The sequence below is a fragment of the Adiantum capillus-veneris genome, chromosome 18 (genome assembly GCF_014529385.1).
Source record: "Adiantum capillus-veneris isolate H3 chromosome 18, ASM1452938v2, whole genome shotgun sequence".
NCBI lineage: Eukaryota > Viridiplantae > Streptophyta > Polypodiopsida > Polypodiales > Pteridaceae > Adiantum > Adiantum capillus-veneris.
The window spans coordinates 68189972-68216882 of record NC_140948.1 but is presented as its reverse complement, the minus strand read 5'-3'; the positions used below and the strand labels follow the sequence as shown (position 1 = coordinate 68216882).

Here is a 26911-nt window from a genome sequence, read left to right as displayed (position 1 = left end):
CTCATTCTTTTCCTACTTTCGCGGATTAATCCCCACTTCTAGGATTGTGTGTGGGATGTTTGAAGCTCATGTGTAACCTATTCACTTTGCATTCTTGACCTTCTGTTTTTAGTTCCCCCCCCCCCCAATCTTTATTTGGCTTCTGCATGGCATGTGTAATCCTCGCTTTTCCCTATTTTTCACCCCCTAGATGCTATTATTAGATTTCCTTAAGCTCCATGGCTCAATACTTGAGTACTGGTACTAGTCTCAGATTTTTAGTGTTATACCAGTAATACTGGTCTCAATGGTACTGGTTTTACTAGCTCTGGACATTGGCTCTCGAGACACTGACACTAACACTCGAGATGCTACCATTGGAGACATCGGAACTTGACACTCGAAACTGGCTCTCAAGATACTGACGCTCGTCAAGACACTGGTCACTGGATCTCGAGATTCTAGAAGTCAACACAGACCCTCAAGATACTGACACTGGCGCTGGACACTGAAACTCGACAATAGACACTGGCTCTTGAAATACTGACATCAACTCTCACAACACTAGGCTAGACACTAGAACTCGGCACTGGATCTCAAGACACTGGCTCTTGAGATACTGGCTCTCGAGATTTTGGTACTCAACACAAGCGCTCAAGATACTGACATTGGCGGTGGACACTAGACAATGGCTCTCAAGACACTGGCTCCCGAGATACTGGACATTGGTTCTGGAGACACTGGCTCTCGAGATACTGGCACCCGCTCTCAAAACACTGGCGCTGGACACTGGTAATCAACACTAGACATTGGCTCTCAAGACACTAGCTCTTGAGATACTGGCTCTTCGAGATATTGGCTCTCAAGATTCTGGTACTCAACACAACTCTCAAGATACTGACAGTGGCACTGGACATTGGACACTCAAGACACTAACTCTCGAGATATTGGTCATTGGTTCTCAAGACACTAGCTCTTGGATACTGGCACCGACTCCTCTGGAAACATTGGCGTTGGACACTAGAATCGACATTGGACACTGGCTCTCAAGACATTGGCTCTCGAAATACTGGACACTGGTTCTCACGACACTGGCTCTCAGAATACTGGCACCGGCTCTCGAAACACTAGCTTTGGACACTAGAACTCGACACTGGACACACTGGCTCTCAAGATACTGGACATTGGTTCTCAAGGCACTGGCTCTTGAGATACTGACACAAGATCTTGAAACACTTGCGCTGGACATTGGTAATATTGGCATCGAAAGCTCTGACTGCTAATCTGAAAAGACCAGTTGGCTCCTTCAACACTTCATATCTGGACCAAATATCCGCACCCCAAATAAGTATGTAGATTTGCATCTTTCACCCGTGCTCGCAAAGTGGCACATCCACCCCCTCTAAACTTGCACATCCTCCGATAAGTGCCACGCTTTAGAATTCCTCCAAGGCGACATTATCCTCAGAAGACGCACCTTCAACATTTAAATCTCTATCTTTCAACACATTGAAATCTCCATCTCCAATTTGAAGCTCTGTATCCCTTTTCTTAAATATTTTGACACGTTTTTCCGTAATTGGAACCTTTAGCTCTGAACCGTCCATTTCACATAGCTTGTAAGTAGCATTAGGAAAAACATGTTTGACCACATAAGGGCTATCATAAACAAGAACCCAATCCCCTTCTTGAATAGCTCTCGGCCTTACCCTGTGTCGTTTGTCAAAAGCATCCTTGTTCTTTAAACGAGCATCTCTCAGTTTTTCCCTTGCAGTCTCCACATCCTCATTCCTCCTTTCTAGTTGTTGAATCCTCAAAGCAAGTAGACCTTGTCTGCTCATCTTCGTATCCCAAGGTAATATATATATATATATATACTCCATGTAGCTAATGTCTCCTCAAGAGGCATAACAAGTTTTTGACCATACAACTCTGACCGCATGAACCCTGTAACAGTACTGTGGGTGGTATGGTCAGCCCATAAAGCATATGGTAGCAATCAAGGCCAATCATCAGTAATTCCTTTGCATTCTTTAGCCAATGCCTTGATAATGGGAGGATGTCCCCTCTCACTTTTACCATTTCCTTCCGTAGTGAGAGATAACTTAATACCTAGATGAGACAAAAAAACTCTGGCCTCATTAGCATCGAGTTCTCCGCTATCCGCAATAATTTTTCCAACATGTCCATATCTACATATTACATCTTTGAGTAAAAACTTGCATACTGCACTTGTAGCTTTGGTTCGCAAAGCCCTCCCTTCAACCTGGTTTATCAAATCTTCCCTGGCAAGCACAATATACCTCATTTTCTATAATCCTATAGGCATTGTAATCAAATCAATTACCCATTTGAAATGCATACACACTGGATATATCGGATGTAACCCATCACAGTGCATTACTTTAAGTACATTTGACACACATTACAACTTTCAACAAAGTGTACCACATATTTATACATTCCCTTCCACCAATATCGATCTTTGATTTTAGTAAAAGTGGCCCAAACTCCCATGTGGCCTGCCCATAATGACCCATGGAATTCCTTAAGTACTTGAAGTTGTATTTCCCTATCACAAACCACTCGTTGAGGGTTTCCTCTTCATTTCTTTGGATGCTTCCATAAAAGCCCATCCCGTAAGAAATATCCATAAGCCTTCTTACGGATTTGCTTAAACTTTTGATCGGTCCAGTCATCCTGCTTCTTCATTGTACTCAAATATTTCCCAATCAGCAACCATTCACCTTCATATTTATCTTTTGAAAGATATTGTAATGCAAAAACCATGCTTTTACATTCTACATGCAGGTTTGAAGAGGTAAAAAACCTCAAGCCCACGTCTTCATCTTTTGAAACCATAGTTTCTTCATTATCAAATCTGGCCCTAGACAACATATCAGCTACTGGATTATCCTTACCTACAATGTGATGAAACTCAGGATTTAATGACTTTATATATGCAATCTAACGTAGCATAGCTATATCTGGTGTAGAACAACTTGTGATCATCCCAAGTAATGGAAAGCAATCTGTCTCCACTATTACAGAAGCACCAATAAAGTACTCCTTGTCACACCTTAGAGCAATTGCTATGCCCCAAAGTTCCCTTTTTACTTGCAAATTTTCTCTCTGCCGAGCACTTAACACTTTAGCACCAAATCTGATAGCATACCTTTTACCTTCCTCATCATCTTGTCCAATAGACCACCCAATACCTGTGGGACTTGTGTCAGCTGTCACAATGATTGGCTTTCCACTTTTGTAGTCTGATTTCCTTAATGTAGGAGCCTCCTGTAACATCTTCTTCAGTTTTCGAATAGACTTTGAGTGTTCTTCTTTCCAAACAAATTTTTATCCCTTTCTGAGCAATTGGTATAACACCTTTGCAACATGTGAAAAATGAGGTAACCATATTAGGTAGAAAACACATGCACTTAAAAATCTTCGCACTCTTGTAATTGAATTGCATGTCTCTTTCATCTTTTGAATAGCATCCACTTTGACAGGGCTGGGTCTTCTACCAGATGGTCCACATAAGTGTCCCACAATCATGACTTCTTTTACCCCAAACATAGACTTTTGGCCTGAGAGTGTAAGGTTGACCTCTTCAAGCCTTGATAATATCCTGTCACAATCAACAATATGTTTAGCCACAAAATGTCTGCACCCCCTCTTATCTTTGGCTTCATCCTTTTCACCCTCTTCACACCCTTTCATTGGCACATCATCAATAAAAGGCATGGTAACCTGAGGAATGAAATCCCGCAACACTTTATTCATTCCATTCATCATGTGAGCAACTAAATTGGTTGCACCCTGTGGCAAGGTACACATTCTTAATAATCCCAAAGGAGTACGCATGGTTGTTAGATCCCTACTTTCCATAGCCAGTTGAAACTGATCATAGCCTGAATACAAGTCCCCCATAAAATAGATATCTCTAACTGCAAAGGCCTCTACATATTCATCAACCATTGGACTTATTCCTAATTTATGACAGTCACCTTGTTTACTAGCTGCATATCCTATATAAGCCTCAATGTACCATTCTTCTTGGGAACGATAAACCACCTATTAGAGTAAGGAGCACAAGAGGACTCCAAAATGCCCATCTTAATCTTCTCATTTAGCAAATCAATCAACTTAGGAAGATGAGCCTTTGGAACAGGAATAGGCTGTAAATTCCAAGGCAAGTGTGGAACAGTAAATATCACCATGGAAGCTACAACACTAGGCTCAACACAATCGATCTAACTTGGTTGGAAAGCAAAAGCCTTCCCATGCTTCTTTAACATTTCTCGAAAACATTCTATCTCTTCTCGATTCAAAAAATCTGAATCACCAATCTTCAACTCCTATAGAGTTTCTTTAGTAAATGAGTGCCCAATTTTACCTGGATCTTGGAGGATAGGTTGCTGAGATGCTTTCTCACTCTCTTTTGGAAATGGAATGTCCATTGGTTTGACCTTGTTTGCCACTGTTTTGTATTTTGTATTCACTTGGACCCCTTCTGCATCTAGCTCTTCTTTGAATCGAAAAATAAAATCATACATGTTAAGAGAGTTTACCTTAACCATATTCATCCCGGCTTGACATTAGAACATTGTATCCACAAATGCGTATTCTTCAAAAATACATGAAATTGCTTCATCTGGGTCCAGTATTTCACATCCTTGAAGTATGACTTGGAGATTGAAAACATGTTCCCTCTCCCATTTGCACTCTCATTCACATGTATTTATTCACACTCAAACATGTATACCTCACTCACTCACTCACATGTATGGTAGAAATCATCACTCAAACTAACATGTATACTAGTTGATCCTACAAAGTCACTTTTCTATTAATTAGTTTGCATGTATGCACATAAATATACACATGCATTAGTTAGGATACACTTTTATGCTAGTTAGCATAATCGATATGCAAGTCAACATAGATTGGTTAACCTACAGATATATGCTAATTAACATACTTGTATGTTAATTAACATAAAGATGCATGCTAATTAGCATCCATGTATATGCTATTTAGCATACACCCGTATGCTAGTTGATATATATCTCTATTCTACTTAAGATACACATGTTTGCACTTGACATACACATACATCTAGTTAGAATACATCAATACTAGCTAGTATATATTGGTCACAGACTCTTACCTGTATGTTTGCATTTGAAATACACCTACATCTAGTTAGAATACATCGATATACTAGCTAGTATATACTAGTCTCTGACACTTACCTGTATATTAACAACCATACACATGTAGGCAAGTTAACATACACTTGTAAGCTAGTTAACATACACATGTATGTTGGTTCATATATACTTGTATCCAAATAGTATATATTAGTCATTACCACTTACATGTATGCTAGCTAACATACATCTATATCTGATTAATATATACTAGTCATCAGAACTTACCTATATGCTAATTAGCATACACCTCTATGCTAGTTAGTATACACGTACCCAAACAAAAAACAATTGTGTGCTAGTTAGCATACATGTGAATGCTAGTTCACATACACTTGCGTCCAACCAGCAAACATTTGTCTTCTACTTAGCATACATATGTATGCTTGTTATGATATACCTATGCCATACATCTATGCTTACTAGGAAGGGGAAGGTGGAAGAGAGGGAAGCAGAGAGAATGTGCACGCTCTTCTAGAAGTCATTCTTAATGTCTTGCTTAGTGTGTTGAAGAATTTAAAATAGGTTAAATTTCAAATGGCATGCTATTATAGATAGCCTGATAGATTTTTAGATTGAGACAATAGAGTTTTCTTCTTTTTAGGATATGCTCCATGGGTATGTTTATACAATGCACAAGATACGATAGTACATGACTAGGGGGCATAGTGGCAAGGATATTGAAATAATATGCATCTCTTTTCTTGTAATGCAAACCCTTGATGGCATATGCACAAGATACGATAGTACATGACTAGGGGGCATAGTAGTAAGAATATTGAAAGATTATGCATCTCTTTTCTTGTAATGCAAACTCTTGATGGCATATGCACCTTTGGGAATGTTATTATGCCATTCATCCATGTAATTTTCTTAAGCCTCTTGCTTTTCTGCAAGACATTTCACAAGATAGAAGTCGACCACATCTATAGTAGCTAGTGAATCGAGATGCACAACAAAAGTGTTTCCAAGTTGAAGTGCATTGCTAAACACATCATGATGTTCTTTATACACGGCTCCATCTAAAACTTCCTCATCATGTGTGAGGGGTTCAATGTCTAGCAAAAGGATGCAAAATATGGTATTCTTAGGTTGTCCTCAATATGTGCTTTAGTGATGCACCTATGATGATGTTCTTTATACATGGCTTCATCTAAACCTTCTTCATAATGTGTGAGTGGTTTAATGTCTGACAAGGGATGCAAAATATGGTGACTAGCCCTGTAGAATCACAGGGATTATACCAACGGATAGCATACAAAGTCCTAGAGTTTGGGAAGGTTGATAGATCCATTTTACCTCCCTATACACCTCTCCTACTTTGAGCTCCCAAAGTGCACGACAAAATTTCTCTATTTTGAAGCATAGCAAGCATCTGCACCCTTTGATAGGTTGGCTCCAGAATAGTAAACCACATCAAATACACGTTTAATGTAGCACCATCACGTCTGAGAGTCAATGTTCCCTTCTCCATAGCCCTTGACCTATCATGTTATCTCTTCCCATTTCCCAACGTCGAGAAGAAAATGTCTCATTTGTATCCCAATCAAACTTGGATACCAGGACACAAAATAGAAAGGCATGCATGCCTTGAACTACTAAGCAACACCATCTGACCACCCGCTATGGTTCGATTGTTATGACTTGTTCTCAACCAAAGTGCAACATAAAGCAATGATATACAAATAAGGTATCATGAACTTTGTCATCTGAAATGAAAAAGTAGACAATTGTTATGATGTCACTCACCTCCCAAATACAAATTATGTGAACAATATGGTTACATGTGTCGAATGCCAATGCATATTTCCACTACAAGAGGTTGTGTGCTCTTGTGATGCTGTTAGCGACGGAAATACATTGGGTTTTTATAACTCCTGGCGTCGTTAAGACCGTCGCTAACAACGTCAATATGAGAACGTCGCTATGAGCATCGCTATAATGGTCGCTATATGCATCGCTATAATCGTCGCTATATAACGACGATCATAGCGACGTTTATAGGCCATGTATAGCGACGTTTATAGCAACACTGTAGAGCCTTATATAGCGATGGTCATAGCGATGCCCGAGAGAATTTTGTTTTGGTGGCAGGGCATTCACCCATCAACCATATTGAATGTTTCATTAATTGATTCACCTTTGAAAAAAAATGCAAGCTTAGATATAGACCCAAAGTAGTCACCCACAAGACAATATAACCATTAACTCCATCATCCATAGTATTGTTTGTAGAATAAAGATGCAAAACTGATAAAAGTAAATTGATGAAAGTAAATCAATGACAATTGTACACATCATAGGCAAAATCACTTGATTGTACTTTGCAAACGTTACAACACCATTGTCATTATTGAAAAAATATACATGGTTTTCAAAAAGACGTATAAAAGTCGTCTCATGATACATATGCGCCAGACTGGCGTCGTCTAATCAGACGTCTCATCGCGTCCAAGCGACGTATCTGTCGGATTCTGCAAAAAAAAACAATAAGACAGCTTTTTGTAAGTATAAACATATAGCGACGTTTATAAAACAATACAACAAATAGAAAAAATTAAACCCTAATACTAACCATGCCTCCGCGAGAACTCAGAATGTTCATCAGGGAGTATAAGCCCTTCCTGTCTGCGTACTCGCGCTCGTACGGTGTGGGATCACGTCCTGTCATCGACCACTGTCAAAACATACAAAGAATCCATTATGTTAGAATTTAAATATCCCTAAACCCTAAACTATCAAACCTAAAGAGCAATGTGAAAACACTTACAAAATCAGCCTCAAATGATGTCCACCCGCCGCTCCCCAAGTGGTGCGAGCTCCCTGCCTCTACTCACGCTCTGGCTGCCTCCTTTTGTTGCTTCCACTTGTCGGGATTCTCGCGCGCTGCTTTCTTTGCATTCTTCCAATCTTCTTTGGCTAGCCAATCTGGTCTGTGGAAGATTTCTTTTTGCACTTCGGAACGCTTGTGCTTGCAGTATTCGCGCATTCGAACCTTCATCAGGTCTTCATTGAAGCGGTCATCCTGTGTTGGAACAGGAAACTTGTCATGAAGCATGCTGATGACTCTGTCTTTTAAATCACTTGGTATTTCACTCCAGGTGTTTAGTATGTAGTGTCTAAACACCTGAGAGCAAAGACCGCGCATGCGCGAGATCACCTTCTTTCCTTCATCATCCAAGATGATGCCGTCGCTGAAGTCAACGGAGTAAGGCAAGCCCTCTCGCTGGTGATGCGTGAACCTGGGTGTATCAACAAGGGTCTCTAGCGGCGTGTCAACGGGGATACAGATGTCAGGTGTCTCCACTGGAGTCTAGGTCCCGAAGTGAGGAGTGTCGACTGGAGTGATTCCTGGAGGAGTAGCTAGTGGTGTGTAGCTGCTTAGAACGGCCGTCATCCGCGCAAAACCTGGTGTAGATGGTGATGTCGTGGCTGGTATTGAGGCGGGCAAAGAAGGGGAGGATAAATAGCCTTGTCAAACACGAGGCGGTGTCGAGGCATCGGCGGCGACATCCCCACAACAACCGCCACCGCCACCACTAGAACGCCGGTGCCTAAACGAGTGTGAAGATCATCTCGTCGACACCGAAGCTTTAGAGCGCGCTGAATGCTCCGAAACAGAGGGGGACGCGATCGGAGTAGGCACGCGCGATGATGCGCCAAAGCGATGACGTTCCACGTACCACTATCTCTGCTCGTGTTAAGTATGGAGCCTGATTTACCTTTGTAATTTTCTGTGGTAAAAATGCACATTTGTAAGGCCCCCATTATGAGGAGAAGCCATCGTGCGTGAAGGAAAATCACTCACCGGAAACCAAAATTTTCACAGTCAAAAATCAGGGGCCACTTTAGGGGCCTCAGGGACGGAAGCCCCCGATAATTTTTTTCCCTCGTCGGAATATTCCTTTTCGCCGGAATATTATGGCAGGACGGCGGCCGAAAAGTGGTCGAAAAACAACTGTCGGTTGGCCGGTGGCCAGTAGTCAATGGTCGGTGGCCGGTGGTCGGAAGTCAATGGCCGGTGGCCGGTGGCCGAATTCAAAAGCGGACTTGTCTTCTCAAGGACGGCCACACATGGGCGGATTGGAGGGTTCGATTTGGACTTATTCACACAAGCGCGGCTACACATGGCTGCCTCTCATAAGAGAGGGCAGCCCTTTTGGCCTATAAAAGGAGGCCATTTCTACACACATTTCATAGTGTATGAAGTTGATGCAACAAGGTGAGTGTGAGGTGGTGAGAGTGAAGCAAGGCGGGAGCTCCATTAAGGGTATAATCCCTTTGTAAACTACTTCTTGTTTTGAAGTACTAAAGCCATTGAGTGGCTGCTTTCCCGTGGACGTAGCCCACATTGGGTGAACCACGTATATAGTGTGTACTCTCTCTCTCTCTCTCTCTCACTCTATAATCTCATGTATGTAAATCTGTCTCTCTCCATTAAGTAATCTACTCAATTATCTATTTAGCTACGTCTTATTTCCTAATAGCTCGGGTGACAAAGAAGAAAGAAATTGCTCATCATCCATACCTACATTAAACACATGAACATTTAAACTTAATATTGAATGAATGGAGAAGAAAACATGGACAAGTAGAGAGAGAGAGAGAGAGAGAGAGAGAGAGAGAGAGAGAGAGAGAGGGAGAGAGAAAGACAGAGAGAGAGAGAGAGAGAAAGAGAGAGAGGGGACTCATAAAGGGGGAGGGATTCCTCTGTAGAGAGATTTCATTGAATTTCTGTGAATTTGTAAAAGCAGTGCGCTCCGGGTGCGATGGAGACTGAAGCTGCATCGCGAAGGTGTGTTCATAGAATTTGCTTGCTCCACCACTAAATCTAATTGAACGGGTGAAAGAGCTGCTGAGAAGCAGTAGTAGCGCTTCTTAGTGTCTCTTTCACCCGATCAGCTAGATCTAGTGGTGGGACGAGCAGCATTTATATTGAGCAAACCAGCTTCGCGATTGCAGCTTCAGTCTCCATCCCACTCATAACGTAGTGCTCGTCATCCCTGCTTGTGAGAACATACTTAGAGCATACGTACCTGGAGTGGATGCAAAGACCATTAAATACAATGACGCAATGATGCAATAATCATTAAATACAATGATGCAATGACGCATATAGACAGAAATGGACAAAAAGCCACGTGAATACATTATACATTATAAAACGGAGCTAGATTGTTCCTCGATTGTTCAAATACAATATTTATGGCTTTAAGAGGTCTCTCTCTCATCCTCGCAAAGCTCAACATAACTTCCTATATCTATGTAGAGCTCTCCGTTTAAACAAATGTCCTCCGTTTCATTTTGTAGATCCTCTGCATGCACCCCATAGAGAGTAGCAGCTTGATTCTCGTCTGGCACCACCTCAGCGGCTTCTGACTGATCATTTTCTCCGATCTCCTCCATTGATGCTGCTGTGATTGGCACATTGTAGCCTTCATACATCCGTGCACTACAAGGGGCTACCTCTATGACGTACCACCAGTTTGATGTAGACTTTGTAGGATGACCAGAGCCACATAACTTACATGAGAGTTGCGAGAGCCACATAACTCACATGAGAGCTTCCAAGCACATAACCTCTAAAATGGGATGTTAACTATTTACATACTGACTTGTTCACAATGCTCGGGTAGTATGAAAGTGTCTCTTAGGTCAGTCCATTTCTTAGTTGAATCCACCTCAAGAAAACCAAACTCTTCTCTACGCACAGTAGCGTTGCGACCCTCCACGATTATCTTGAACCCTTGCACATCGAACAAGTCAATACAAAATCCTCTATAATCGATCCTCAAAATCTCTTGTAGCGTGCCAAAGTAAGTGAGTTCCACCACCACAGGATTTGCATCAGAGGACTGTCATCGACTAGACTGTTCAAATTTTGCCATGATTCCATAATCTCGAGTAAAACGCTTTTTGCCGATCCGTTCCACCCTAAAATGTTGATCTTTACACCATGCTGTTGTGTATGACTTATACTACAACCAACAACCAACAAAGATATGAGTGGCCGTTCAAACATCTAGAAGGTCACTAGTTATACATTGCAAACTTACCTTGGTCGTGCAACCCTAAGAGTACTCCCACTCCTCCTCAGTCACTTCTTCACCGCACTGTTGTGCGCTTTTCAATTGGTTGTGCAACCATCTTAAGCTCATGAATGTTGGTAGGCTCTCCAGACCCGTCGGATAGTGCATCGGTGGTCGTCTTCCCCGTCTCCACTCAATTCATGCCCTTTGTCGCTCTTGCTTTGCATCCTCATAGTGTGAAATCCACTTTTGCATCAGTGGATTGTGAAGCATGCAAAATCGGTTGATTTTAGCCTCTAGATCTTCCCTCATCTTCTTCTCAACACTGAGATTTCACATGAAAATCCCAGATATGCGCTCATCATCTATGGTTCGCCATAGCGTGTCCCGGGCTTTATCAAATCCGTCTAGCCACTCTCCAGTGTACACTAGGTACTCTGATATCAGCCAAACCTTCTACCATGCTACCCTCCGGACGTGTCTTCTGACGCACATATCCCTTGAGAATTTTCATGAAACGTTTTAAAAAGAACATCCATCTGGAATGTACTGTGCTAGCTATTTCCACCTCATCAACTATGTGAACAAGAAGATGCACCTAAATGGTTAGCATGGTAGTAGGAAAGTGTTTCTCAAACATGCACACAACCTCCGCAGCGTTTAGTTTGGCGAATGGTATGGAGTCTACATTGATCTCCTTTTGTGAGGTTCATTGCACCAAACTCGCAAGTTTGTAGATTGTGTTACGGACGTCAAGAGACAAACATCCCTCAATGGCCACCGGTATAATAAACTGCAAAACACATGCAACAATGATATTAAAGTCCACACGCGAATTTGTTACACAATTCCCACTATGATATATTCCACTATGAACATACCTGACACATTTTATGCCAGTCGTGTGAGTTCAAACCGGTAAGCTTTCCTTCTTTAGTAAAACACGTTCGGAGCGAGTGCATTACGCCAGTGGAGGTCTGCAAAGATCGAATGGCCTCTTTTACTTTGCGTTCTTGGGATCCTGTGAAAATCCATGGGCTTTAGGGAGTTTTATCGATCCATCGGATGCTGTCTACGGTCAATATTGCTCCATATGATCCAGATTTCTAAGGTTAACCCTTGCTCCCAAAGTATCTTTCTTGCCGGTCAGATGGTCCCATAGTAGATTACCCACATTCTTGAATATGTGCATTGGATCGAGCAAGTGATTGATCATGAGTCGGGGCCAATATGATAACTCGTACCATAGAGATAGTCTCTTCATCCCTGGGAGCAAACCGTCATCACACATCTCCTTCTGCTCTAACCATGCTTGTGCAGACATCCTTGGTGGTTATCTTCCCAAAAATCCGTCGTGTAACACATGATTCTCTGGAAGATATGCTTGATGACCTTCGTAGATTTGCTTCTTCAATGATGGCGTCCGACATGCGTTCAGTCTAGGTCCACATGTGACACATGCTCTGTATCCGCTTGTTGAAGCACTGCATGTATACACATGATAATAGATAAGCTTGAGAAAAACCAAGATTTACAGTGTTTGAGTGAGGAGTGTAAATCACCTGAGCATTCTGTTAGTCCGAGATAGTCATGCATGGTCCACATTAGAATGCCTTTGATCAAAACATTCCATCGACCTGTGTGTCGGCTCATATCCACCACTTCTATGCCAATCCACAATTGTTGTAGCTCTTCCAATAGTGGACGAAGATACACATCCATATTCTTCACTTTATATCGCCCCGGCACAATCAAGCTTAGCCATAGGTGCCCCTTCTTCGTAGTCAACCACGGGGGAATATTGTAGTTGACGATGACAACGGGCCATACACTATAAGATGTTGATCTTTGACTAAATGGATTTATACCATCCATAGCCAGGCCTAAGCGCAAATTTTGAGCTTCCTTGGAAAAATCCGACCATGTTTCATCTATATGTTTCCAGGCTACGCAATCTGCAGGAATCCGTAGCACACCATCCGAAGATTTATTCTCCTCACGCCATGATGCTAGGGTGGCCATGGACTTATATTCGATGGAATGCTTGATGCGAGGAATCATAGGAAAATTTCGCAAAACCTTTTGCGGAATTTTTGTTCCGTGGAGATCTACTCGATATCTCTCGGAATCACATTTCAGACACTTCTCCATGTCTATGTATTCCCCTCTGAAAAGAATGCAGTCGTTAGGACAAGCGTGGATCAAATTATAATCCATCCCCAAGTTTCGCAAAATCTTTCTTGCTTCCTCTCTGGAATCTGGCATCACATTATCAGCTGGCAGTATATGCTGTTTGAGCAATCTACACAACGAAAAAAGTACGGTACAATTGTGTAAAAATCTATCAGATCATTATACATCTAGAGTTTTTTATTAAAGTAAAATAATTGTAATAGATCACCTGAAAAGCGATGTGACGCTAGTGTCACTCCATCCAAACTTTGTCTGCATGTTGAGAAGAACTAGGAGTGCCTTCAATCTAGACACACGTGCTCCATTATACAATGGCGTATCGGCTGCACTTTTCATATCATCATAGATAGCCTTTCTGAATCCATGATCGTCTCGATCATTTCATCGATGCCTCATTGGGAATGTGGTCTGCATGATCATCCCTCGAGCTGTTAGAGGCTACATCTTGTGGCCTCACATATGCTGCTTGACCAAAGCGCCTGCGAACACGTCTATTGGGTTGCAAGATTGCTGCCTGTTGGCCAGCGTTAGAGTCCGACGAGTTATAATTGGCAACAATTCGATCTATAATAGATGGATCGAACTCGCCAAATTCACGAACGTGCTGCAAAGAAACGCGTCTTGTTCATCGCACAGCATGCTTGCATTGATTACAAGGACATAAGATCCTAGTTGAGAGATAGGTGTTTCGGTTGGACGGCCCCACATCCTTGTCACTACTCATAATGAGGGTAAAAATCTTATAACCTGGACAAAAAAATTAATCTTCTATTGGCATTCTTTGTCTTATCTCTCTCTCTCTCTCTCTCTCTCTCTCTCTCTCTCTCTCTCTATGTTCACAATGTAAACTACCTCACATTCTCTAGTCATGTCCAATCCCCACACACCTCGATCTAGAGGTGCACGGAGATCAGAACCACCGGGTTATAATCTCGTCTTTATTGGTCAATGCCTATATTTGTGGGTATAAGAAATCTACACACCCACGTCCACATGATAGTGTATGTAGTGGACAAAACCCCTTTTCCTCTTCTCTAGCTGTAGCATTTCACAGCATCTTAACATCTTTTCATAGTAGATCTTTGTCTGTAGCATGCAGGTATGTCATTCTTGCAATGTAGCTCGTGCCTGCTCAAAGCACTTAATTCTTACTCTAGATTTGACGGGTTGTGGTGTGTGTGTGTGTGTGTGCGTGTGCGTGCGTGTGACCCTTGGAATCGTCATCTTGCATCACTAATTTCTGTGCAGGCTCAATTTGCTCTTCCATTGGCTGATCACGACGGCTTATTGTATGGTAGCAGTAGTCGAACATGCAGGTGGAATTTACAAAGAAAGGATTTAAATACTCAAAAGAAAGCAATTGAAATTTGCACTTTGGATGAAGGGCTTTGAATTTACAAAACAACTCAACTTGTAGATAATCAACTCAACAAAAATTAGATGTTGCATATGCCTTAAGATACAAAGCAGAGCCCTTCATGTATGCTACCAAGCAAGAAGTAGGTGTTAACACCATGAAAAATGTGCTAGCTAGCATGGCATGCACGATACCAAGCCTAGAGTGTATGCTAGTTAGCATAGACCCCATATGCCAGTCACCATGGAGTGTATGCTACTAAGCATGGTGTGTATTCTTCAAAGCATGGCCCATATGCTAGTTAGCATGGGGTTAGCATGACATGTATACTATCAATCATGTTGTATATGATACTAAGCATGGAATATATGCTAGTTAGCATAGCCCTTGTGATACTGACCATGGACATCATGTTGTTAAGCATGGAGTGCATGCTACCAAGCATGGCCCATATGCTAGTTAGTATGGCGTGTAGGCTATCAAGCATGGCCCATATGCTAGTTAGCATGGTGTGTAGGCTTCAAGCACGAACAATATACTAGTTATTAGCATGGAGTGTATGCCCATATGCTACTAACCATGGAGTTCATGCTACCAAGCATGACCCATATGCTGGTTAGTATGGCGTGTAGGCTACCAAGCATGAACAATATGCTTGTTATTAGCATGGAGTGTATGCTAGTTAGCATAGCTAATATGCTACCTACCATGGACTTCAAGCTATTTGGCGTGGACTACATGCTACAAGCATGGCCCATATGCTAGTTAGTGTGGCATGTAAGCTACTAAGCATAGTGTATATGCTACTTAGCATGGAATGTATGCTAGTTAGCATAGCCCATATGCTAGTAACCATGGATTGTATGCTACTAAGCATGGATTGTGTGCTACTAAGCATGGTGTGTATGCAACAAAGCATGGTCTATTTTTTAGTTAACATGGTAGGGATGCTACTAATCATGGCATGTATGCTACTAAGCATGGAGTGTTTGCTAGTCACATGGTGTGTATGTGACAAAGCATGGCCCATATGCTAGTCAGCATGGTGTGTCTGTTACTAGGCGTGGCATGCATGCTACTAAGCATGTAATATATGCTAATAATTAACAGGGCTATGTGTTAGCATTAATGAAAACATGGTAGCTAGTATATATTGTATGTGAGAAATAGCAAGAGCTGTGCTAAATAGCATCCCCTCTATGATCCTTAGCATATCATAAATGGTATAGTTATGGATCATCCAATAGATGAATCAGGTGTTTGACATAGATGTTCATCCTCAAATTTTTTTGACAAACATCCTTCTTATCAAGAGAACCACATGACTCAGATTGCCAAAGTGAGTAAACTAGTTCCTTTGGTTATTCATATACTATACTACCATCATGTCGTTGCTTCCAATATTTTGCCAATGAGAATAAACCAAAACCATGATCTGAGATGGCTTAGACACTAGACCTTGCCTTGTACAAGGATGGATTTGAAACCTACAAAACCGTTGCTACATTAGCCATGAACAAGTCTTTGGATGGTTTCATTAGCATTGTCAAAGAACTTTTCTTAGTAAGCAGGTTTTCTTTGCTAGAGGGCTACATAAAAATTGCCAATGTGTTGCGAACATTGACTAGTAGAGTTGCTTGCAGTTTCTATTCCTCACTCAAAATTCAAACACGTAGTCCAAGCATTTTCCTTGATGCCCCAAAATTTGATTAAGTTTTTTGCATTTTACTCTCTTCTCCATTCTTTGGAACTTGTTATTGAAGTGCTTTGCTATCTCACAGATAATTGTGCACTTTGATGCTTCATCAACATCTATAAACCTTGCATAGGTCTTGGAATTCCTCTAGTGAGCTTGGTGATGTTCTATAGTCCAGAGCAACTGCCATGCTGGTTTGAGATAGAGCTCACAAACTTGACAACAATGGCAACCAATAGCAACATGTGTCAACGAAGCAAAGCCGGGACGAGATCATTAAAAAATCCACCCATGAGCTATGCTTACCAAGAATAAGGTGTTTGATTTTGAATTCATCACTTGAAGGTCAAGAACCTTAACTTAGTACCATAAACCACTCACACCTTTCGATATCCACATGATTTCTCCCTAAATAAAGGACTTTAAACTTGACAAAGTAGGCAATCACACACAGAGATACAAACCCATACTTAGAAGCTAAAAAGGGGGAATAGTTACCTTCATTTTCAAAGATTTAGCATTCAACAAAAAGCTCTCATTCATGGCTTCAATCACACGCATGGATCAAGTAAGCTAATTGTACCAATGCAAAAGCCAATAAGTGTAATTATTATGCAAAAAAAACACAAAAACAAACAAACACACACACACAAATTTATGAACCTAATAATTAACTAATTGAGCCCTTGATTAATTTTAATCACCTCATGAGGGTAATGGCCCATGAATGTGCCCTCAATGAGATAATTAGAAACTAATCACATCATTATTAGGAGTTTGAATAACGATTGTTATGGCAAAGAGAGGGTGCCAAACAATCTAGCATAGAGAGAGTAAGTACACTCAATAGTGTGATTAGGAAAGTGCCAATCATTGGTAAGCTCTAATACCAGTTGTTTGATTATGGAAAGTAGTATTCATGTTAATTGCATAATTAGGAGACTAAGGATGCCAATCACACGCGTAGATAATCAATACACACAAGAGCCTAGCATGGGCCTCGCAGGGGCACTCAATGATTATTAAATTATTGAAATCATTATGTACAAGCTCAATTTATATCCTAGAGCTAAGCATTTTTGCACACATAAGTGATGATGTCACTACGATTGCCAAGTAGGCTGCACACTAGGACTTTGCATCGGATATATCAGATGGTCTATCGCATGTCACGAAGTTGATCATACATCCAGTTGTAAGAGGGTTCTCACATGTATTAGGTGGTACAAAACCCACACCCTAACAAATAGCATATACTTGTCATAACAACTTGTGCCCACAATATTCTTGTATACACCCAATACAACATTTCCCACTACTATACATTAGTTGTGAAAATTGTAGTACCAATCAAGCCGCCTGCTACACCAAAATCGGAGATTTGCAGAAACCTAAAGCTTTGCATCCATCCTTAAGACTATAAATAATCCTAAGTTGTACTATCTCCCACAAAAATCACCAAAATTAGAGATGGCTGTCGATGTCTCCCAAAAATCTTGGGCGTGTGTAGTACCAACACACGAGGAAGGAGAATGGGAAAAACCTTACCTTGAACTGCTTCTTCCACTACTCTTGCTTGCCACGCATAGCTGCTTAGCTACAACCAAACTCTGATACCATGTAAAGAGATAGAGACTCAAGGAGAGAGATTGAGATCTTGCAAGCACACATGCACACAACCAAGTGAGCAAAAAATGGAATAGAAATATCATCACGGTACAACTGGTGAGCAATTGCTTGTTTTCCTTTCTCATTTATGGATATTGGAATATGAACAACTAATTTTTGTTTCTAGACTGTGTACAAGTGTCAAACCGACCTAGCCTTGCCATAGGGCCCTATTCAAATAAACTCCCCCCCCCCTCCCCCCCCCCATTGAGATAATTTGGTATGTTGGTGCATTCCCAACCAAGCTATATATTATATGAAGGCTCTATATATATATATATATTGAGATAATTTGGTATGTTGGTGCATCAGATATATCAGATGGTCTATCGCATGTCACGAAGTTGATCATACATCCAATTGTAAGAGGGTTCTCACATATATTAGGTGGTACAAAACTCGCACGCTAACAAATAGCATATACTTGTCATAACTTGTGACCACAATATGCTTGTATACACCCAATTCAACACTTCACACTACTATACATTAGTTGTGAAAATTGTAGTACCAATCAAGCCGCCTGCTACACCAAAATGGGAGATTTGCGAAAACCAAAACCTTTGCATCCTTACATGTGAACGCACTCTTACTCCTGAATGGAGACTAAAATGCATCCGGAACTTAAAACTAGCTGCAAAAAATCCGACCTAAAGACTAAAGAATCCTAAGCCGCCAATCTCCCACAAAAATCACCAAAATTAGAGATGGCTGTCGATGTCTCCCAAAAATCTTGGGCGTGTGTAGTACCAACATAGGAGGAAGGAGAATGGGAAAAACCTTACCTTGAACTGCTTCTTCCACTTGTCTTGCTTGCCACACACAGCTGCTTAGGTACAACCAAACTCTGAAACCATGTAAAGAGATAGAGACTCAAGGAGAGAGCTTGAGCTCTTGCAAGCACACATGCACACAACCAAGTGAGCACACAATGGAATAGAAATATAATCACGGTACAACTAGTGAGCAATTGCTTGTTTTGCTTTTCTCATTTATGGATATTGGAATATGAACATGTTAACAACTGATTTTTGTTTCTAGACTCTGCACAAATGTCAAACCGACCTAGCCTTGCCATAGGGGCCCTATTCAAATAAACCACCCCCCCCCCCCCCCCCCCCCCCCCCCTTCCCTTTTTTTGAAATAATTGGATATGTTGGTACATTCCCAACCAGTGTATATATTACATCAAAACGGCTTGTTGGCACAATGCTTTAGAGAGAGAGAGAGAGAGAGAGAGAGAGAGAGAGAGAGAGATTTGCCCAATAATATTCAAACAACACATTGCAACATAGGCTACATACTCACATAAGAAAGTATTTATACACCCAATGATTCATATCTTCAAAATGGGTAACCAAGTGCTGCACACTATATGTAAAGAAGAGTGGCGTTGAGGGAAAACCATAAACAAAGCTCTCTCTTTCTTATGTAAAAAGAAACGAAGAAATGTGTATGAATCGAGAAGTGAAGGGCAGAAGGGTCATGGGTGTACAATACAAAGGTATGCTATTCTAGAAGGTTAGGGTTATGTGAGCAATCTTCAGTTTGAGCTTACATGACTGGGAGAGGACGCTAACTTGAGCAGGCTTGCTGTTTGGGTTGCTTAGTTCGAAGCTACAGATGACGCGGACCTTGTAGCGCCTCGATTTCCATCGCCCTATTTTGACACGTGCCTTAGTGACAGCCTTCCCCTGCAGCGGGATGCCGTCGTCGTCCTTGAGACTGGATTGCAGAGCGGCGCCTGTGGATGACATCAGGGGAGCTTGGCTACCTTGGATGGGCAGGGTGAGGAGGGTGGTGTTTTTGTGTGGCTGTTGGAAAGCGGAGATCGCGCCCTCACCGATCTGCTGGTTTGCGTAGAGGAGCGAGACGGCCACGTCATCGTAGTAGAGACTGATCTTGTTGTTGGGGTTGCGGGCCTCGATGGAGAAGACGACGTCAGTGTTGAGGTTGAAGCTGCCAATTGTCGGTGGCCCAGTGCTGAGCTTGAACTCATTGACGGTGGCCTTTGTGACTGAGAATTTGGGCGCCTTGGGCTTCAGCGCTAGGTACACCACAAGGGCCGCCAGTCCCACGATTATCACTATTGCTGCTAGCGTACCCACGAATGAGGCTAGGCAGCAGCAGCAACATGATCGCCCTCTCCGACGGTGGCCTCCGCCCACCGCTGACTGCTGGCCGGCCGTGAATACCTGATTATTGGTGGCGCTCGGATGATAATCAGAGATCAAACGTTTTTCCTGCTCTCTGTGTATGGCCTTCTCGGTTGGCATCTGGATTGAGAGGGTACTGCTCGCTTGATCGGAGAGGCCGATCGGCGGCGCCGAGGGCCGCCCATATCGGTCCTCGCTTCCGGACAGCACTGGGTATACCTTGTCGGTCATGAGTTTGTGTGCACGTGTACGCACTCCTTGGGGTAGGGGGCGGGGCGAGAGCAGCTAGAGAATGTACACACACACACACACACACACACAGAGAGAGAGAGAGAGAGAGAGAGAGAGAGAGAGAGATGAATAAAATCAGCCCCTGAAGCTCCAGGAGATGAAGGCCTGTTTATATATTAATTAGTTAATGATCCCATGGTTAAAATTTCCACACTTTCCTACGTAGCCTCTCTACTGCAGGAAGGTTCCTGATTGTAACGTAGCACGCGCTTGCTTCCACGGTTTCTTGACCCCCCTTGTGAAAATTACTCCTCTCTCTGTTTCTCTCTCTCAATCTGTCCCAGGCCTTCGAAAAAGGTAGCTTAAAGATTCTTGTATTTTAATTAGTCGCATTGTCATCTTCATTGGTGCCCACCTTTGAATTTGCAGGCACGCAGAGCCCATCCAAATAGCGCGTTTGAAAATGCCACGCCCTCAATGAATCTACTAACATAATATGGTGGAAGGGGGAGCCTTTTACATGTGTCGCAATCTGTGATCTGAAGGCTAAAGTCCAAAACAAAAACAAACCCCTTTGCACGCGATAAAGAGGGAGAGAGGGGGAGAGAGAGAGGCCGCCGATGGCGGTCGGCCGTACTAGTTTACATAATAATCACAAAATAACATGCTTTGCTTTCCAATGTTGCTCTGAGAATTTTCGAGAAATTGATGTATCACATGACATTATGAAATAAAGCTTCCACAAGTTAACTCTCACGGGCCATGCCCTAACTAAGAGGGTTCTCCCATAGGCTTGTTAAGGGCTCATGTAGAGGGCCCTCGTCAAAGGTAGTCGCAATCCCGTAAAGCTTCTGGCCTTTACGATCTGCTGCTTTGCCATCATCAAAAGACCTCCCTGCAATTTTGTTTGCCACCCCATAGTTTCAAGAATCACCTTTAATTTTAATCGGCTATAGTAGATAGCGGCATATAGATCGTGCATGCTACTCGACAAACTAATTGATGCATCTCATTGACCACCCAAGGTTCTCTCTGGCACTAGTTGAATTATATGAGGCCCCTGCTCCAAACCTCAAGGATCCTCCAGGATATGATGAGCCCTATATGAAGAGCTTATGGAGAGCCCTCTAAATAACTTAGGCACAAAAATCATTTGTATTCCTTTCTTTCTTCTCCTCTATGCCCTAGTCCCTAGGCCATATTTTACCATGCCAATATTTTCAACATGATTTTAGTTGCACTATCTATTGGAAATAAAGGCATTAGATCTTAATCACAACTCCATTTCAATTTTTCGAGCTTTAACTACAATAAGATGCCTAAAGACTTGGAGCAATAAGCCTCAAGCCATTCAAAGAGAGTACTATGCATATCGACTACTACAGGTTCGTGTTGACACAAAATCATGCTTGCTTCGCGGGGCCCATTTACTTCAATAATATATGGTTGATGCATGGAGTGTCACCTTGCATGGGTTCATACAAATCAAAAGACATTGATGGCAGAATTGTATGCAGGCTTGGTTGACATGGTCCATTTGTCTGAGAGTGATGTTGTCCTTGGATGGTCTGTGGGTGGAAGAATTGTCTTGCCCTTATCTTTTATAGGTGGCCCTCTGCACATGTACCAATTATAACAAGATGCAATGGAAATTGTCCGTGCAAAGGGAAAGCCATACCTATTCATCACATTCACAAGTAATTCTAAATGGCCAAAAACAAATGATGCATTGCTTCCGAGATAGGTTTCCTTTGATCAACCGGACATAACAACAAGGGTTTTTTTCTTGAAACACTCAAGCATGATGAAGTACATCTTGAAGAAATATATTTTTGCGAAAGTGGTGGATTACATGTGTGTCGTGGAGTTCCTAAAGAGAGGCTTGCCACATTGTCATACATTATTGACTTTAGATCCTCGATGTATGACTATGACAAGATGGTTTGTGCAGAGTTGCTAGATAAAAATCAATTTCCAGTGCTGCATGACATCATTGCTAGTTGTAACATTCGTGGACCATGTGTTCAATTCAATACTTCATCTTCTTGCATGGTTGATTGGGTAGTGTATCAAAAAATATCCACATCCATTTTGTGAGCAAACAAGCATGGATAATAATGGCTACCCCATATATTCACGACAAAACAATGGCTTCACCACCAAGGTCAAGGGTTTTACTATTGATAATCGATGGGTTGTGCCATATAATCTTGTTTTTTCGACACTATTTAATGCACATATCAATGTTAAGGTATGTTGTTTAATTTTAGCCATCAAGTATGTCTACAAGTACATCTACAAGGGGCATGATATGGAAACTGTAAGATTCCATATGTTAGTACACGATTTTGAAAGGGGGATCATTGCAGAGATAGACATGTATATGGATGGACGCTATGTATTTTCATATGAGGCTTGCTGGAGAATTTTTAAATTCCCTTTGCGTACACGATTTTGAAAGGGAGATCATTGCAGAGATAGATATGTATACGGATGGACGCTATGTATTTGCATATGAGGCTTGCTGAAGAATTTTTAAATTCCCTTTGCACAATGATGCACCAAGTGTCTAGAGATTGAGTAAAATTGTGACATTTTCAGATAATGACAACATGAATGATGTCTTGCATAAGGAGGGTGCAAAGAAGACCACTTTGATAGAGTGGTTCACATGAAGCTTGGAGAATCCTGATGCAAATGATGCTTTGTACATTGATTTTCCTCAAAAGTGGGTGTGTAGTTCAGTTTCTAAAAAGTGGATGAAGAGACGTCGTGGGGACACTATTGGGTGGATGTATTTTGTGTAGCCCTCTGGAGTCAGATAATATTATGTCCATTTTTTTTGAAACTTACACACCTCGTGCTTTGTATAGATAATGTTTTCTTTTGTATGATAAGATGTTAAGTTTGTAGTATATACTGCACAAGGAATTGCTTCCTTGGTGGTAATTAACACATAGTTCATCTTTATATGCATTGTGTGATGTACTTTTTAATGGTACAACTATGGAAAACACTAAACAATGGCATCATTGAGAGAGACTATGATGGTATTGAGTCCACTACTCCAAGGTTTTCCAATGTTTGAGCGGCAAAGAGAAGGGCTCAATGTGTGGGATCCTCTGCTGCTCATCCTATGGTATATGATGGAAATGACCAAGTCCTCGATACATTACATGAATTCTTTGCTCGTAGTGAGTCTAGGTAGTTGTACTTTGAAAGACACTTAGAAGCGCTCTTGGATGTGACTCAGCAAGCCAATGGCTAATAAATTGTAGACCTGTGCGATGAGTTTCGTTCATATGCAGAGCGCTTCAACGGCAGAATGAATCGCATTGAGGAGAATAGGTCCAATATGTTGGCACACATGGAGCAACAATGGTTTGAATTGATGCAGGGCTCACACATGACAAATAGGGAATTCCAGATCCAAATTGATTCACTTAAAGAGAGATTCGGGCTCTAGAAGGAGAGGTGAGGGCTCTAAAAGGAGAGGTGATGTGGCTCAAGATCTACCTAAATCGATTGAATGCATTGATGACAAAGATGGCTTGAGCTTTTGATGCACGTTCCATATAGATGCATTCAATCTTGGCTACTAAAAATAATTGAACTTCTGGTTTTGTGTGCTCATTTGATTAATGTCATGATGTGCTAAAGCATAACTTTCTTTGAACTATGTTGATAGGGTAAATTAATGAACATATTGTTTTGTTTGGTTCTATAGTGGCGTTGTTTGATTTGCATGGCATGAAGCCATGTACAGTTAAATTAAGTTTTGAGACGTTGGTTGAGATTATATTTGTGTCAAAACAATATGGAGACCTTTGTGGCTTGGGAACATACAGTAATACGCCATTAGAAAAGAGGCTTCAATTACTACAACTATGATTAGATATGTGAGCTTCAAGGTGGAAATGAAATACTTGAAAGCTTGATAGATTCCAAAATATGTTTCCTCTATCTAAAGTTCACTGTGAAAAGTTATCTTTAGGTTTATAGGTAAAAATTGTCTTACTCCTTTAGATTTGAAGGACTTTTTGCTATCCCAAATAATCAGGTAGCAGTAGTTTTTAGACCCCATTATGAGTTTGTAATGACCATTGTAAACAACTTTAGACAAGGATCATGCACATTAAACCACTTGAACACGGTATTTTAGTGCATTGATGCATATGCATATGCCTAAAGTTTGTGTCCTCTTTGCAAACATCAAACTTTCTCCTATGGATCTCTTTGCTCTTCGGAAATTAGTACCAATAAACCCCTATTATGATGTGCATCCATAAGATACGTATAATGTAGATCTTATGGAAGGTTCAAAAAGACAATAGAGTTTGTGGGGTTCTATTTGCAAAAAGGGTGATGAATGTATGATAGGTATAGGGAATTTGAGTATTGCTATAGTTATTATGTGCTATCAACTGCAACTCCAAACCAAAGCATCCTTTGTATGGCAATGGTATGCCACTAATTGTTTCGTTTGTTTCCTAAGAATTTTGACAGTTTGCATGAAGACATGAACAATGCCAATCATGGAATAAATTTTTTTGGTGGTTGAAGGTTCACTGGTATTGCAGTTGGGTTATTTGTTTTCAAAAAAGGCATCAAAATCTCAAATCTTATTGTTGTCTTCCATTTTAAGCTGTTGCATATCTGTGGAATTTCTATTTTCATAAATTATAGACGTTTTACATGTTTTCATCTCATTATGTGAGAATGATGAAATTTTATGGCTTATATATACATAAATGAGTAGATTTGTGTGTCTCTTTATGCATGTTTGTGAGTGATTGAGAGCTAATGTTTTTCTATAGATTTAAGGGTTTTATTGGTATTAATAGTGCACTCTTTTGGTTTGCACCAACACATGGATCGCATACTATAGTTGTTATACTGATTCAATTGTCTATGAAATTTCATTGTCATGCAAAACTGATGTTGTGTTTTTTGGATGGGGTGGAATATTCTATTTAAAGATGCCCCATATTAGAAGGCATTGGACACTATCTACCTTTAGTTGGATGATTCATCATCCACCACATCACATCTATGGTAATTAGATTTAATTATATCCTTAGTAAAAGTTTCAACTTGATGTTCGAACTAACAAATTTCTCATGTAGGTCTAGCTGTGCGGAGAGGCCCAATCACTGTGCATGATGTGGTACATATTATTGAAAGCTTTGAAGTTGTTAGGTAAGGAATATCAATGAAGCATAATTTCTTTCTATATTTTGTTTTGTTATTGAACTTAATGTTCTTAGCCTGTTGGCTTGCAGGAATCATTATTATTGTGATAACATTTTAATGGATAATATTCCATGTGGCATTGAACTGTAATGCAGGTTCAACTCACATACAGGTTTTTGAGCTCAGTGATTGCTTACATGCCAATGCAGTATACTCTTATAGGGATAGGCATGAGAATTGGAGGATTGTATTGTACACCTTGCATGAGAGGTGTCGTCGTTTTGGTAGGAGTGTTCATTGCGTGGGCCCATGGATTTTGCGGGTGCTGAATGAAACGTCTCACAGATTGTTGTTTTGAAGTCATAAGCTTTTTGTCAGCTTGGGAGACTTTCTTCCCTGTCTAGATTGCTTTGTGCAATATGAGCCACATTTTTTTGGTTCAATGGAGGAGGCCCAAAGATTGGAAAACTTGTGATTCCATTGATTCCTATTGAGACCAACCTTCCACCTTCTATTCAGTGTTATGTATAGAGGGGGGGCAAGGTCAAGGGGTCTCGACATATGATTGGAAAGTGTAAATTTTCCAACCCAATAGAAGGTATGTAAGGGTAACATGGGAGGGGTTGTAGTGTCCATACTAGATCTACAGGAGAGCTCTCAATCTTTTCTCTTATGAGGGGTAGGTTCCAAGGGTTGGTTTTGAATCTAAGAAAAAGATCTAGCTCAAATAGCCATGTAAAGTTGATGGGGTCCAAAAATGATGCCACATTATCAACACTTTGTTATGGAGAATCAAGTCCTTTTTTGTGGATCCATGCATTGAGCCAAGTAATGCCAGTAGGTTGGAGTTTCTTTTTGATGGAAATGAGTTATTGTGAGCTATAGTAAGAAATTGGGGAGTGATAAGACCCTAGTATCTATGGATTAATAAAGGAATTTCTATTCGCTTGTTGGGACAAGTTGGGTCCCTTGGTATTAGCAACCATCAACCAAATCTAGCTAGCTCAATGCATGGACCCTCTAAGGGATCATTAAGCTATTGAAACAAGGGATCATTAAGGAGCTATTTACCAAGAAGACTTTTCTTGCTTCCTTAGCTGATTGGAGGCCAATCACTATGATGGGCATTTTGTATAAAGTATTATCTAAAACCATTGTTCTCAGAATTGATCCTTTCTTGAGAAAACATTCGTTAA

General features: G+C 41.1%; 2 protein-coding genes across 2 annotated transcripts; both read right to left on the bottom strand.

Moving 5' to 3' along the window:
- Positions 1-7521: 7521 nt before the first annotated feature.
- On the bottom strand, positions 7522-9350 carry LOC147435837 (uncharacterized). Its single transcript, XM_086488055.1, has 3 exons — positions 7963-9350; positions 7768-7869; positions 7522-7666 (listed from the first exon to the last, which is right to left on the bottom strand). Exon 1 carries the CDS (start codon positions 8338-8340, stop codon positions 8026-8028), a length of 315 nt encoding a protein of 104 aa, XP_086344181.1. The 5' UTR covers positions 8341-9350; the 3' UTR covers positions 7522-7666; positions 7768-7869; positions 7963-8025.
- Positions 9351-19392: 10042 nt separating this feature from the next.
- Positions 19393-20670, bottom strand: LOC147435836 (NDR1/HIN1-like protein 10). Its single transcript, XM_086488753.1, has one exon. The coding sequence runs from the start codon at positions 20520-20522 to the stop codon at positions 19650-19652; it is 873 nt and encodes a 290-aa protein (XP_086344879.1). The 5' UTR covers positions 20523-20670; the 3' UTR covers positions 19393-19649.
- Between the last annotated feature and the right edge of the window lie 6241 nt (positions 20671-26911).

What these genes read in the sequence shown, in the direction of transcription:
- LOC147435837 (XM_086488055.1), bottom strand. Translation starts at nt 8,340, where the DNA reads ATGCGCGGTCTTTGCTCTCAGGTGTTTAGACACTACATACTAAACACC.
- LOC147435836 (XM_086488753.1), bottom strand. Translation starts at nt 20,522, where the DNA reads ATGACCGACAAGGTATACCCAGTGCTGTCCGGAAGCGAGGACCGATAT.